General features: G+C 37.9%; 1 protein-coding gene across 3 annotated transcripts in view; it reads left to right on the plus strand.

The window, feature by feature from the left end:
- LOC138179963 (telomerase-binding protein EST1A) overlaps nt 1–14,309 on the plus strand; it is a 150,899-nt gene that overhangs the window by 78,901 nt on the left and 57,689 nt on the right. For all 3 annotated transcript variants that reach the window (XM_069113249.1, XM_069113250.1, XM_069113251.1), the window contains exons 18-19: nt 11,299–11,480; nt 13,521–13,594. In XM_069113249.1, the coding sequence (XP_068969350.1) occupies nt 11,299–11,480; nt 13,521–13,594 (256 nt within the window). The remainder of the gene's footprint in view (nt 1–11,298; nt 11,481–13,520; nt 13,595–14,309) is intronic.

The raw sequence follows: 14,309 nt of genomic DNA on the forward strand, positions 1-14,309 counted from the left end.
AATGTTTGTAACATCATCACTCAACTTTGAGTTGATCAATGTGGTTTTTCAATGTATGTAGGTATTCATATTCGTAAAAGAATTAAGCGATCTCTGTCTTTCTTCTCTTTGCTTTACCTTTTAGGATGCTCTCAATGTCGTTTTTTTTTCGCAATACACTCTCTCTTTTTCCTTCGTTACGCGGCAGATTGTCCCTTTCATCTTCCTTGGCCTAATCTCTAACCTCTCCTCGCCAGTTATCCTATGACAGGCGCACAAAACAGAACAGAATGGCGCCAAAGAAGAAACGGCTTTGTCCGTTTGATACATTTCGCCCATGCTACGATCCACTTAAGAAAAACTCGATAAAAATCTTGGTCCTCGCGAGTAGAGGACCGACCCACGTTCTGAACTCTGCTCAACACGAGAAGCTTGTCCACGTAAACAGGATTTCAAGGAACTCGTTAGAGAAGAACGAGCACGCACGCTCCGATCCATGACGTCTCTAGATTCACATAAATTACGTATCCTCTTTGCTGAAAAATAGCCCTAGCTTGGTGATTGCGCTGGAAGAGAGAAACATCATCGTATGGGAAACTTGTATAAGATCGACAGGCGTTCTAACATTTATGAACGAAGTTGTATACGTACAATACCGTGAGAAGTTTTAACAAACGAAAAATGTTTTGTTTTTATGAATGGATACAAGGATACTTGATATTATTTTGAATCAATTGTTACTTTCTGCGAAATATTTCGTTCAAGAATTATTGATAATACGTTCAACAAATATCGACTAATTCGAATTAATTAACGCTTCGAGTGATTCTTCTCTTGACAGTAAAAGTTCTTCGTAGATTTTGATAAATAATTCTTAATCTTTTTACATTTACGACGTACGTATTTTCGCGCGTGACATGATTTTCTGTTAATCCAGCCAGAGACGAGTGAAATACACGTCGCAAATGTTCAAAGTTAATTTTTTAAAAAATGACGTCTCTAAGTGAATTTTGTTCTTCTTAATTCTCGCCTTGTTTCGAGTCGTAGAATTTTCCTAACTTCAATTGTACCATGAATTTAGGTCTATGCCGTGTACATAGATAGAACGCGGAGGATGATAAGAGGTAGTAGTTTCTTCAGCCGTTTTCCTTCTCTCTCGTTCTATCTTGTACCTTTCTCCCTGCTTCTCTCCTAATCCCAAGCGATCTTTCGAGCTCGTGGACAGGACGGAATCATGTCAGCGACCTCGCAAGGCCTCGCCAAGGTCGTACGTTGAGCTCTCGGCCTGGCAGCAGGAGCTGTTCACCATCGCCAGCATCGCGGCCACCACCGTTCGTGGCAGCGCCACCACTATTCCTCGCTTTACCACTGCCACTCCGATCCGCCGACTTCGTGACTAATTTGCAGACGGATAAACCTCTCTTTCTAGCCTTCCTTCTTTTTCCTACCCCATGCTCTTTCTTGTCGGTGATGTTGTTGTTTCTGGATCGTCTTATTCTTCTTTTGAGGCTTCTTCTTCTTATTCCTCTACAGTTTGGCATGTCCAGACGAGATATACGCTGTTGATCGAATGTTAGGGATTACTAACTTGTTTTAAATGGCGACTATAGGCAAATGATAACGTCACCTGTTTGAGCATGTTCAAGTTGAAGAAGGTTTATTTTGTTGCTTCGATGTTTAACCATTAAGCCTTATCGCCACAGATACCCGCGATAATTTAGTATGTTCTAAATTTTATTTTATTCGCTTACCGAGATATCGGTACCATTATATTCTATTATATACATATATTTATATTTACAAGACAACGAACGAGGGTACAGACTGATTTTAATTGTTTCAAATTTCGGATTGAATTCAGATTTTATTTTTGGGCCTCGGTTCTGTCTACGCGTTTTAATCACATCAATGTCCAATGGAAGCAAGAATTTTTGGTTTCTATCGAGATCAGAGCTAATATACCTAATTATGATAGTCGACTCTCATAACGGTGTTAATGAAATGTCAAAGTGCTTCGTGTAATACACTGATATATTCATAAAGAGTATCTAAATGTAAGAATACTCACGAAAAGAATCAGTTCGAACACATACGTGAGCTTGCGTAGCTGCTTAACACTTCCAAAAATCACTCAGTACGATCGAAAGACATCATCACCGGCGAACAACGAGCTTCGTGATTTGTAAGAGAAGGGGTGCTATTGATAACTTTTGAAAGCGGTTTTGTACGATTAGCGGTAGCGTAGAAGGGCATGTTAACTCGCCGTGTCCAGGGTTATCGACACGCGACCCACCGTTTCTCGCGGAATTTATCAGCAGCCCGATGCCGGCGCTGTGTATATCGTAATCGGATATCCAGCTAGGCTGGCGCCATTTTATTAAATCGTCCTCGCAATCCGCGCGCCATTCCCCCAACCCCAAGCAAACCAGTTTACGATAACTTAACTCGCGTATACGATCAGCGGGCATAACGACCACGGTTTACCTCTTCCTCGTCGTTTCTTTTCCTCGTGGCCCGCGTGCACGCGTTGCCCTCCTTCTTTCTGGGGACCGTGATCGCGTTCGCCTCTATCCATGGTGAAAAAGACCACGCCAAGGACGCCTCGCATTATCCACTTCGACCGATGTGTACAGAGCCGTATGATACATTACCGGCCAAAAATATCTGGATACTTCCTTGATCTTCGTAGCGATTTACTTTGATTTAAAATGTTTGAGATACCTAAAGCATTTGTGGTGATCGAGCTGTGGATATCTATGGAAGTTCATATTTTTTTTTATCGTACAAGATCGAGGGCTAATATCGCGTTTAATTTATGTAATAATTTAAGGTTATTGATTTCTGTTTCTGAACATCGTGATTATTGGTAGAAATTCCATTTGTTTAATATCTCTTTCATCGCAGCTTCTTCTTTTACTTTTATCGTGCAATGGCGGTTCTGAACATTTTGTTTACCACGGATCGCTTTTAAATAATCTTTTGTCGTTCAAAATTCAACTCAAAATTGAAGTCCTTGAATGTAGCAAATATGTATATTTAAAACACTTATCAACTGCTCGCCAAGAACCTTTGCGGAGAGATGCGATTCGTTGTAAATGAATAAATACGCGTTCTAAGTATTTTTTGTTTGAATGATGTAATAATGACTTGCGTGTGCGAGGACTTCGTTGCCCTTCGAAGTTCGTGGAGCGTGGGTTAAGAATCCCACTGTCCAATAACATTAGCACATTTCATTTATGAGTTTTTTTAAAAGTCAATTTACATTATAAAATTTGAATAATGTCTACGAGTATCAAGTTCTAAGCGTTTGTACCTTTTTTTTCTTCTACTATCAAGATTCGTCAATTTTATAAAGTTTGAAAAAAATTGAGATATTTATCATAATAACATCATATTTTCAGCTTGAGTAAAAATTTGTTATTTGTATTTTACCTGCCCAATGATCATCTATAAAGCATCTATTATTCCGACATACTTCCTATATCTCAAAAAAAGAAAAAAAAGAAGGAAGAAGAAGAAAAAGAAAAAAAAGAGCACGTAACTCACTTTATTTACATTCTCCGCTAATATTACGTTCGCTGCTTTAATCTTAATGGGTTAATTGATAGTCTGCCTTCGTAAAAGGATAGCAAATGACGTTCCTAATCATTCATTTGCCGCTAATTCCTACACTTTTGTAAAATTCATCTACTGTTAGTGCAAATCGACTAAAGTGTCGGCATAGTTGTGAGTGGTCGGTTCATACGGCGCCGGAGGCATGGCGTCCTGAGCGTCTGGAGGCGAGCTGTCTTGGCGCCAGGCGCCTTTAGGCGATCAGCTTCTTTGCGTGCCACCGTCACTCCTCCCGTTTCACTCAATTGATGCCTCTCGTTATACCATATACCTTGCCAGTCCATAGAGACACTGAAATCATCAATTTTCACGATAATAGGGAATACATATGCGGATGTTGAGCTGTTTCGATATGGTAATAGGGATTAGTTGTCGACGATGACGACGTTCGCGTGCGAGCCTTGTTTTACTTCTGCTTGCTGAAAAATTTCCCCTGTTGATCATGCTTTGATTGTTCTTCTTGCTTCTAACGTCTTTATGGCGGCGTTGAGCGAACATGTTTGGCCACTGAAAGATTTCAGGGATTAGATTGTTGCGAAAAAATATTTTCGAGGGTATTTGCTTGAATTGGAAGTTGCGAGAAAATGTTTGCTCATATTAGGAGTTGTAAAGAAGCGTTTATTTTTACTATCAAACGTTTCCACTATCCTTTCATAAAACACTCTGTAGAATCAGAAGCAATAAACTTCCAAGTCTCTTGTAGATATCACCAAACCCTTAGGTACAAAAACCGTTCTATACATCATTCGAAACATCAAAGAAATCAATAAGCTCTGCTCTCGCGTATTTCTAGTATCTCATAGCACCTAACATAATTGCAGTGAATGAAATTTATGCATATTTATGAGAGGTATCATCCACTGATGACCGCCACCCCCATAAAATTCTGCGACGTCCAATTATATATTCCCAAGCAACGGGTTGAACACCCATCATCGCAGTCATCTCTCTAGGAGATCCGCCATGAGTGAAACACGCCGTTTCGTCTCGATGTTCCAGCCGATCAATCTGCAGTTGTAACATTGTATATCCGTTGGCGTCACGGTTCCAGGACGGACGCGATAAGTATCTGGATCCACGACTGATGCTGTCCTCCCCTTCGTATTCTCGTCGTCTTTTCTTATTCTTTTTCTTTTATTTTCTGTTTTATTCTCTTTTTAGCCTGATGGTATTCCCCGCTATTCTTTTGCTATGAAACACGTTGTGCAGAAAATAATAACGGCACGAGCGAAAATACGCGGCGAAGCTTTGGTGCACTGCAGGAACGATGAAAAATTTTCCTTGAAATTATACATCGATTGGACCGATCAGCTTTGCATTTTTTAACGAGCTTATAAAATTGTATTCTATGTGATTAAATAGAGATCTATATACAGGGTACATCCTCTAAGATTAACTACCATTTGTCAGGCATTTTCAATAATGTGTCAAAAAATGTTTTGTAAAAAGATTAGTCTGTTTTCAGTCCGCTATATATTTGGATATTAAGAATTTCCAAAAAGTTTTTTTTCAATAAAATTGTCAAGGTCAGCTTGAGTTGCGCATATATACAAATGTTGTAGCTGACGTCGAAACGAATTTAACGACCTACTATATTATGATTTTGATGACCCCGAAAGATATTTTTGGGGAAATTTTTAATATTCGAATGTACAGGGAACCGAAAATTAACCAACTTTGTTTAAAATATTTCTTCGACAAATTATTGGAAATACTTGAGAAATGGTGGGTAATCGCAGAGTTATGCTTTCTATGCGGTAGTTAAAACAGGAATTAAAGTAATTTTATGTTATAAGGCAATGAATACAAAAAATCATGTACAAACCGAACAGATTGCAATCTAAAGGTAGATAATTTAATTACAAAGAAACAATTTTAACCACGAGTTAAGATCTATAGTTGTCTTTTCAAGGAAATAAGTAAAATGTGTCACAGGAATTATTATTAATCTTCTTACTTGAATTTCAAGGTTTTCGAAAAATTGAAATTCTAAGTTGAGTCTCAAAGCCCCAACCTGAAAATATTGGAAAAATTTGAACTTCATATAAAGTTAATCTTAAAAATGTAATGTTTAAAATGTAAATGTTTAAGATGTATCGTTAAAGCTTCTAAGTCTGAAGTTTTATTCACCACTGCCGTTCGAAACGATATTCATGCTCTTTATAAAATCGTAAAATAATCGAGTCAACAGTCATTCCTCTTAATAACGATAATTATGATCGTAATCATTCGTTCATGCAACCAGTAGCCAAGATTATTTCCGCACGAGAAAATGGCGCGCACACGCCTGCATTTGCGATCTTTTCCCTTGGGACGAGTGTTAAATCATAAATCCAGCAAATTAGCCGTTGGCTACGATGTAAAGCCTTGTTCGCACCTACGTGTAATGCGAGTATCTACACCGAGAATTTCGTCACGGCCTTCACTGGATTTCCACACACGGACACCCGTTTTCCCGCGTTGTCACGGCTTGTCCCATGGCCCTTTCTGTCCTCGACAAATCCCCCGTTGTTTTCTTTAACCTTGTGATATTACTAGTGGCGACTTGTCTTTTTCTCTCTCAAGGATTAACACTAGAACTACCACACCAGTCAAATTGACTGGTTTGACAATTTTATTATAAAATTCCTACTTCATGTTGTATCTTTTTTCCGCAATGATGCAATGACTTTTGCAACGATAACTAAAAGAATAATATAATGAATTTTATTTTGTTTTTTATGTATTCAAACTGAAAATAATTTTGTATCAATGCTACTTATACCGATACCAATCAAAATTACTGGTACTTGTCAAAGTGTAAAAGGGTCCTGCAATGTGTTTATCGAACTCCAATTAACCAGTTTCCTCGTTTGGTACAACTTCCCACACGTTTTTGAAATTTTTACTGCGTATCATTCAATGTGATGATATCAGTTGTCAGGAAAAATCTGGATCGATCGCTAGATCGCTAGATGCTAACATTAAAAATACCACACCAATCAAAATGACTGGTTCTACAATTTTATAAATGTGCCAACACTCGTTTAGGGATCATGATCCCAGATGGATTAATAATATCAAAAATGTACTACATATTGTGGAATTCCTTCTGTACGAAAGTAATAACTCAATAAATATAAAAATGTTCTATTATTATGTATTTTTTTAAAAGACCAGTCATTTTGACTGGTTTTTGTAGAAATAGCTTCGTGTTAACTATCGATAGTTCTAGTGTTAAATATATAGGGTTATAAAATAACACATGAAATTGTTTTGGAGAGTTTGGTGCAATGTCTGTCAAAGAATTTAAATCGGATTAGATCAAGTATACTAATATTCCTTACCATATTAGTAATAGTTTATTTAATGGAATGGCAGATAACGAAATTTTAAGTAGAAAGTAGCACGAGAAAAACAATATAATTTTAGAAAATGGAATTATATTATACAAGAGCAATAGATAGATGTAACATGAATCTTAGAATAAGTGATCATCTTGTTATTAGTATGGCGAATAATTAGTACAAAAGTTACTATATCAATATATATATATATATATACACACAAGTATAGTACAATTCTATGTACTGATATGTATTTATCCGAACCGGCCAAGGTACAGTTTATACGTATAATATATACTAATATATCATTTTATTATATCAAATTTTAATTAGCATTCGATTAAATGAAATCGTATTTCTACGTTCAGAAATTAGTTAATTTTTGTAACAGAAAAATTAGCTACTTCTAAGACTAGCGACGCATTTAACACAAAATTTGCATTGTTTTTAATTATGTTATTATTCCATCGGATGGACGATATAGTATTCTCTTTCTTCCACGACATTCACTTCATCCACCATTGCAGCATTGGTAGGCAGCATTAATTTGACAACGAAGAGACTTCATTCTCGACGTCGCGTCGGCGAATTAAACGTCTCGTGAAAATTCATTATTGCTGTGGAACGACGGCCCCGCGTTGCAAATACGGCGAATCAGTCGGCCGCTAGAATCGATGCTAATGGAATTATCCGCGCAGCTGGGCTAACTCGATTCTCCGTCCGTTTTCGCGTGGTAATCGCGTTAATATCGGTCCTGGAAACAGAAAGGTTGACCTCGGTACCTCGCCGACTTCGTTAGACGGCACACGCGTTTGCACGCTGCTTTTCGCCAGAGACGATGCGCTCAGAGTTCGTTAGGAGAAAAATGACGGGTTTCCTCGTTGCGCTCTTGTTCCGCGCATCAATCGAATTACCAGAGTCGTCCTCCGCAAACTGTTGCAACTTTCGGCTTTGATACTTTGCGAGTTTGGTAGTTTGGAGCGTAGGTCGAGGTTTGAGAGTCGGGGAAGTTGTTGAGTGGCAATCAAATCTCTCGTCGACGGTTAATTGCTTGTGAGTTGATCTCTGCATCGTTTGTGTTTGGATCTCCTGGTTCTCAGTATAGTTTGTGGAATGAAAGTTTTAGTAAAGAAAATGTAAGGTGAGAGAAGGAAGAAGTCGGTGGAAGTTTTTTTTTTTTTTAAGAAAATGTATGAATTTGATTAGATTATTAATATAAATATTTGTTAGTAAATTAAACATGGAATTAGAATTAGAAAAATGAGAAACGGTTTCTAAACGACAATAAAAATTATTTCACGAAACCGGAGGCCTTCGGTTCTCGCAATATCTAGTGACTAACAACTAATAACACCCCGTCAATCATACACACTACCTCGATCACCCCACGTCCGACCGTTTTCGCCTCCTTTACTCGGGGTTAATTCCCAGTTAAATGCTTGGTACTCGCGAAACAGAGAAGCCAGTCGAGTAATTAATTGCCAGCTCGTAGAGGGACGATGGCCTCGCTCTTCGTTGAACGATAACGATTGATAAGTTATACAGTTATCCTTATATATAGTGAACTACGTCTTTCCTTATTTTCCATACGTAGAACGAGCTTTACAAAATTGAGATTTAAATATTCCGTGTGAAAAACTTTCATGTATACAGGATGTTCGGTTATGGATGTCAGGAAGTTTAAGGGGTGATTTTTGAAGCTGAAATAAGACGAAAATCAGGAATAAAAAATTGCGTTTTCGGCTTTGTCTTTTAGTTATTGGCAATTAAAAACCGGCCAAAATATCCCTGCACGCGAGCAAACCTCCTTACACGAACGAAAGTAGGTCAGTCTAAGCAACGGGGTACACAGTGATCCTCCAATCGAACGATACATGGGCAGCAGCTTACCTCGTAAGAAAAATCGCACATTAAACAGATTAAAATCCATAACAGCATATCAAAAACCGACTCATAGAATTTTCGAGTAGAGAGGATTAATGTTACCTCTAATCCTTCGTCCCCATAAATAATTAATAAATAATAGCGCACATAAACAATGTTTATATAAACTTCATATACACACCGAAATCGTCCCGTCTGCGGGTGTCCACAGAAAAATTACATACGCATTAAGTATTTTGGAGGTGCTGCTGAGTGTGACCGAACGCTGTCTTATATGAGCCACACACATTTTCCACACAAATTACTGATCACTGCATGTTACAATATTCACATACATACACATAAAATAAAAAAATAAAAGAACCAGAAGAAACTACAAATTTTCTGACACCCGTAGCCGAACACGTTGTATCTATACATCATGTTTGCAGTAAATGTGTTGTAACTTCTATGTATATATATTTTCAGATTGATTTCATTTTTGTCCAATGAGGACAGTCGTGTCTCTTTACGGTGCAACCGAAATTTCAGTATTTTTTCATAAAAGATTTCTATGAGTATTGGGACAGCTTGGCGAATAACTAAAAATTGTTAAAAACAGTTGTTATAAATGTTTTGAACTTTTCATCGAATTTGATTGCATCACTAGCTATCCTGCTCGTGATAGGTACGCGTAACGTATTCGTGCGTTCGTGGAATAGTAAGAACGACCTAGGGTTGAAGAAGGAGGGGATGGAAATCGAAGAGGAAGTCGACAGAACGATACGCGTAATTTTCGCTAATGATCGTATTGGTAATTAGTCGAGGCCTTTCTATAAATCTTCCTAACTAATTACCCTTTACACTCCCAACTCTGGAAGAAGACCACACGGGTCGCGTGGTTCGAGTGAACCTCGAAGCTAAACACTAATTATTATCCTCGTACGCGATAAATTAAACTGCCAGACGCCATGGGTATCGTTGGGAGAGTACGTTTCGCGTACTTATAGCTCGCCACGGACCGCGTTACAAGAGAAGGGACACCGAACACATTCGCCCGGTTGCCCTTAGCAAATTCAATTTACTCTATTGCTGTACTACGTCTCTCCCTCGCCACAGGACGCTGAATACGTATATTCCTTTGTATGTCTTTATTTAGAGTGAAGAACGTGTTCTGGGAATATTCGAGTGATTTGCTGAAATCACTGATGGATTTTGTAGTACAGTTTGGTTTTGTAACATCGGTAGCGTTATATCTCTCAGGAGAGGATGCTTGATGCTAGATTTACTATTTGTACGTGAAATGTTCAATGGCATTAACGAGCGATTATTATTCAATTAATTAAGGCTTTTCTATTTGCAATTTACGTTGAATTGTACTAATTGTATTAATTTGTTCCAAGAAGAAACAATATTTGATAGGGTAATTTGAGAGATATCGTTGTATGTTAAAATTTCCTCTACTTTCGATTCTGTATTTTTAAATTATTATCACGATTGTAAACATCATCATCGATAAAAGAACGAAAGATATTCTGAGAGTATTGAAGTAGTTTGGTGAAATTGTTAATGAAAAATCTGCGATGTTTATTTTTCTTTTTTAATTTGTAACGTTACATTGAGAAATGATAGTTTTATAGCGTTTATTGCAGATCAGGTTAGTATCATAAAGTAGATTTTTAGCTAATTATGCCATAAAACATAAAAATAACAATATTACAGTGAAAAAGTGTACGAAAAGCGGAAGGTTCTAGCGATGGGAATTCAAACCCGCGATCTTCGGGTTCATAGCTTCACTGGTCAGCCGCTTTAACCATCTATAATCAAATTTTTCTTGACTCGCAAGAAAAAAGGATTGATTACAGTTTTTCATTCTGATGTGAGAGATAGGAACTAATAACTAGTATAAATTGCTTCCTGGCAAAGTAATGATACAATGATAAAATAAGGTGGTACGGTAATAAGCGTGCAAAATAATATTGAAAAAAATGCGGATACATAGATCATTACGTTCGAGTCACACGAGGTTATAAAAGGTTAACTACAGTACAATTTAACCTCGAATTTTCAAATTTTATTTTCGTATCTATTAAATTACGAATAATAAATTAGTTGACTCTTGAACGACATGCGGTTTATGGACATTATCTTTACAGTAAAGGTCCGTGCATAAAATCCTTGATTGACCAAAAACTTGCTATAATCTATTAATGACAAAAAAAAAAAAAAAAAAAAAAAAGAAAATCGTCTTTAGCGACGAGAAGTTTGAAAACTAAAATCAATTTCTAAATTAGCGACGTAACTGTCCCCTAGCGTCCAGTAATATTCGAAAAATTATAAAATTCGTGTAATGGAAAAATTAGATATTTCCAAGACTAGCGATGTGTATGATTAAACATATTTGCAGCTATACATTTTTCTCGACAGTTGAACTATCGCCATTAGCAAGAAACCTTTTAAAAGCGATTAGTTGATGTCCGTGTTGCTAACGGTCCTATCTTTCCGTTTGTTGTTTCAGATTCCCAAATGGAGCAAGGGTACCGGTCCGAGGTCCAAGAAAGGGCACTGGTTGTATCCTTGCAGATGTTCAATCTGATTTTAGAACGTGGCGTGTCCTTGCTCAAGTCTCAGTTGGACAGCGGCGAAGAGTCGAGGATGGTTGTTAGCGAGGACATGCAAGTCCTTTTACCAGCTATCAAGGTATTTCCGTTATCTCTGGCATATCTAATGGGCCTCTATCAAGATCTCTTTTTCCGAGAAACTTTCACCGTACGGGGAAAACCACGCGTCATTCTAATTGCACAGATTTTAATCAACGTGTCTAATCTCGAGAAAAACGGCAAGAATAAAAAGAAATAGAAACATAAAACCACGTGTATTTATACGAGAGGTTCAGATAGTTATTTTGATTTTTTACCGCGTTTCGTGCAAATATGGCGTGTAATGTATGCGGCCGAAGATTCCTTCGCGCGTTATCCCGTGCATCGATCATCGATCGATCGATCAGAAGAATCTTGACTCGAGAAAGTCAGCCTCCGTCGAGGATGATGAACAATCGTCGTTATGAGTCAACTTGGATTGTCGTATCAGCGAGGTCTAAAAATAACGTGGAATGACTTAGCGGTCAATCAACAGCGATGTTGTAAATTGAATTTTGATTAATCATTTTAGTTGGATAAACGGTATAATGAGTGTCGAGAAAATCGATGCGTAAATTGATAATATATACAGGATGAAGAGTGTTAAACGAGGTTTAGAACTAACAATCGTGTAAATCCGTGCTTCATCTATTAGCTTTTATTGTAAACTAAGAATACGAGTAAAAGATAGAAAGTTATTTTTAAATTCATTTTATTATTTTCCAAAAAAAAAAAAAAAAAAAAAAAAAAAAAAAACAATAAGTTTTTCCTCTTCTTATTCTTCTATTTTGATTGTATCTCATTTTCATTGATCTATTCGATATGAGTCGAGTGTCACAATTTGTGAACTTCAAAGATCCCGTTAAGATAAGTTTATACAACGGTCAAGAATAAGCGCTTTTTTCGCGAGATAGGATTTGAGCGCTTTGGTCATTTGGGTGCCAACACTCAAATGGTACGTGACTCAGGGCTAATTTTAGGATATTGAATAGCACGGCTGTTCGTATTATACTATTTCTTCACCCATCTACTAACAACGTCGGATTTCTGTCCGTTTTCCACTATCGCTAATCGATCGATTAAAAATGATAATAAATTATGTCGAACGTGGTTGCATTGTCAAGAATGATTTGTATAGTAGATTAGTATAATCATTTTTAATCGACACGCTTTAAGCCAATCACGTGATTCACAAGCTTCCGTATGAACGTATATCAATTTTTCGTTGAACTCGATCCGATCGTAGCTTGTCGACATTCTTGTCATCGTTATAATCCCGAGCCGTGAACGTGTATGCGCACGCGCGAGCGCATAAGCGGTCGAAGATTTATGAAGCAACGGTTGGTTCGCACCCACGCAAGATTCGTCCGTCGCGCCGGTGGCCGTTGTCAGGCCCAGGACCTGGTTCGTTCGTGTCTCGACTTATTATGCAACCTGGCGTTCGCGATTAATGCACCTATCGCACGTAAGCTATGCACGCACGCTCCATCGATAAAGGTCAACCGTATGACAAACCATTGGAACCGCGACATCACCCGTTTCTTCCTGGTTCTCGAGCTGGTGTAGCCTTCGAGGATGCGCACCGATTCGCGATATCGTCGTTGTTAAGGATTTCGTGATGAGCTATGTCTCTGAAATGGGTTCCAATAAAAAAGATATCCTTCACATGCGTGTATAACGATGGATTTGTAATTTTTCACAGAGAAAGAGTTTTAATAGAAAAAAAGGTTCTTGTAGACTTATTACGGTGCACAATGTTTCACAAGTCTATTAGATTTATTACAGTGCATTCGACTGCTAATCCAAGTACATCGCGTACGAAGAACTTCCGTTACTAAAGTCATCGCATAATTGAGAGTGGATCTTCCTGGAAAGAATTTCGATCGCTATCGTAACACAGGAATAATAACAACAGTTTCGCTCTCGTCTCACGTAAGACCATTAATATTAGCGATAAAGTAGACGTGATACACGACTGCTGTTATACGATTCACTTTCCGGAGGATGGATGAAGTAAAATGTCTCCTAGATATTCTATAAATAGAAACAGTTTCCAACATTCCAACATAGTTTCCTTTCACGTTGAATCTTTTTGTTCTAGATCTGGTGCGACTGGATGCTTTGTCACAGCACCGTTTGGAATCCACCACCATCTTGCACGGACTATAGAGTCGGGTAAGTCATTTAACAATCTTTTTTCATTTCCTTCTTTTTCTATATGATGACTCGCGAAAGTATTTGAACGCTTATTCTAGCAAACTTTTACGTGTATATTGTATGGGTTCTATAAAATATATCGAAATTCCATTAACGATATAACAGACGCGATTGTCACGGTTATATGTATTGGTAAAACTTGGAGCCAATCTAAGAGTGTAGATAGAAGTTCCAAAACATTTGCTGCAAACATAAATTCGACCGAAGCTCGAAAATCCACAACTCCCAACATTTACGACCGAAGTTACACATAATAGGGGAAGTTCTGGCGTTTTAGTCGGTTTTCGTCGTTTAAACGCGAATAATTCTCGCATGTACGGCTATTCGAAACTTTCTCGTTATCATCATGCAGCTGGCACGCTACCATTAAATGCCATCAAGGGATAGAAATTTCTCTAGGCTTGGCTGTACGTACTAGGATCAGCCGGTTGTAGAAAGAACATGTGATATATCTTGAACTTGCTGATCCTGTGGTTTTGCGGTTTTGTGGTCCGAATCCTCGCTCTCTTCGAATGAAAGAGAGGAAGAGAGTCCAGTCGGTAAGCGCGCGATGCATACGCTCGCCAGCAGATTACGCCACGGCCACAAATTATTCATTGCAAGAGATTCAATTTATTTATTTATTTCCTTTTTTAAATCTTTGTTGTATTTTTTTTATTATTCACGATTGAGC

The sequence above is a fragment of the Bombus flavifrons genome, chromosome 5 (genome assembly GCF_040668555.2).
Source record: "Bombus flavifrons isolate JBK064 chromosome 5, iyBomFlav1_principal, whole genome shotgun sequence".
Classification (NCBI taxonomy): Eukaryota; Metazoa; Arthropoda; class Insecta; order Hymenoptera; family Apidae; genus Bombus; species Bombus flavifrons.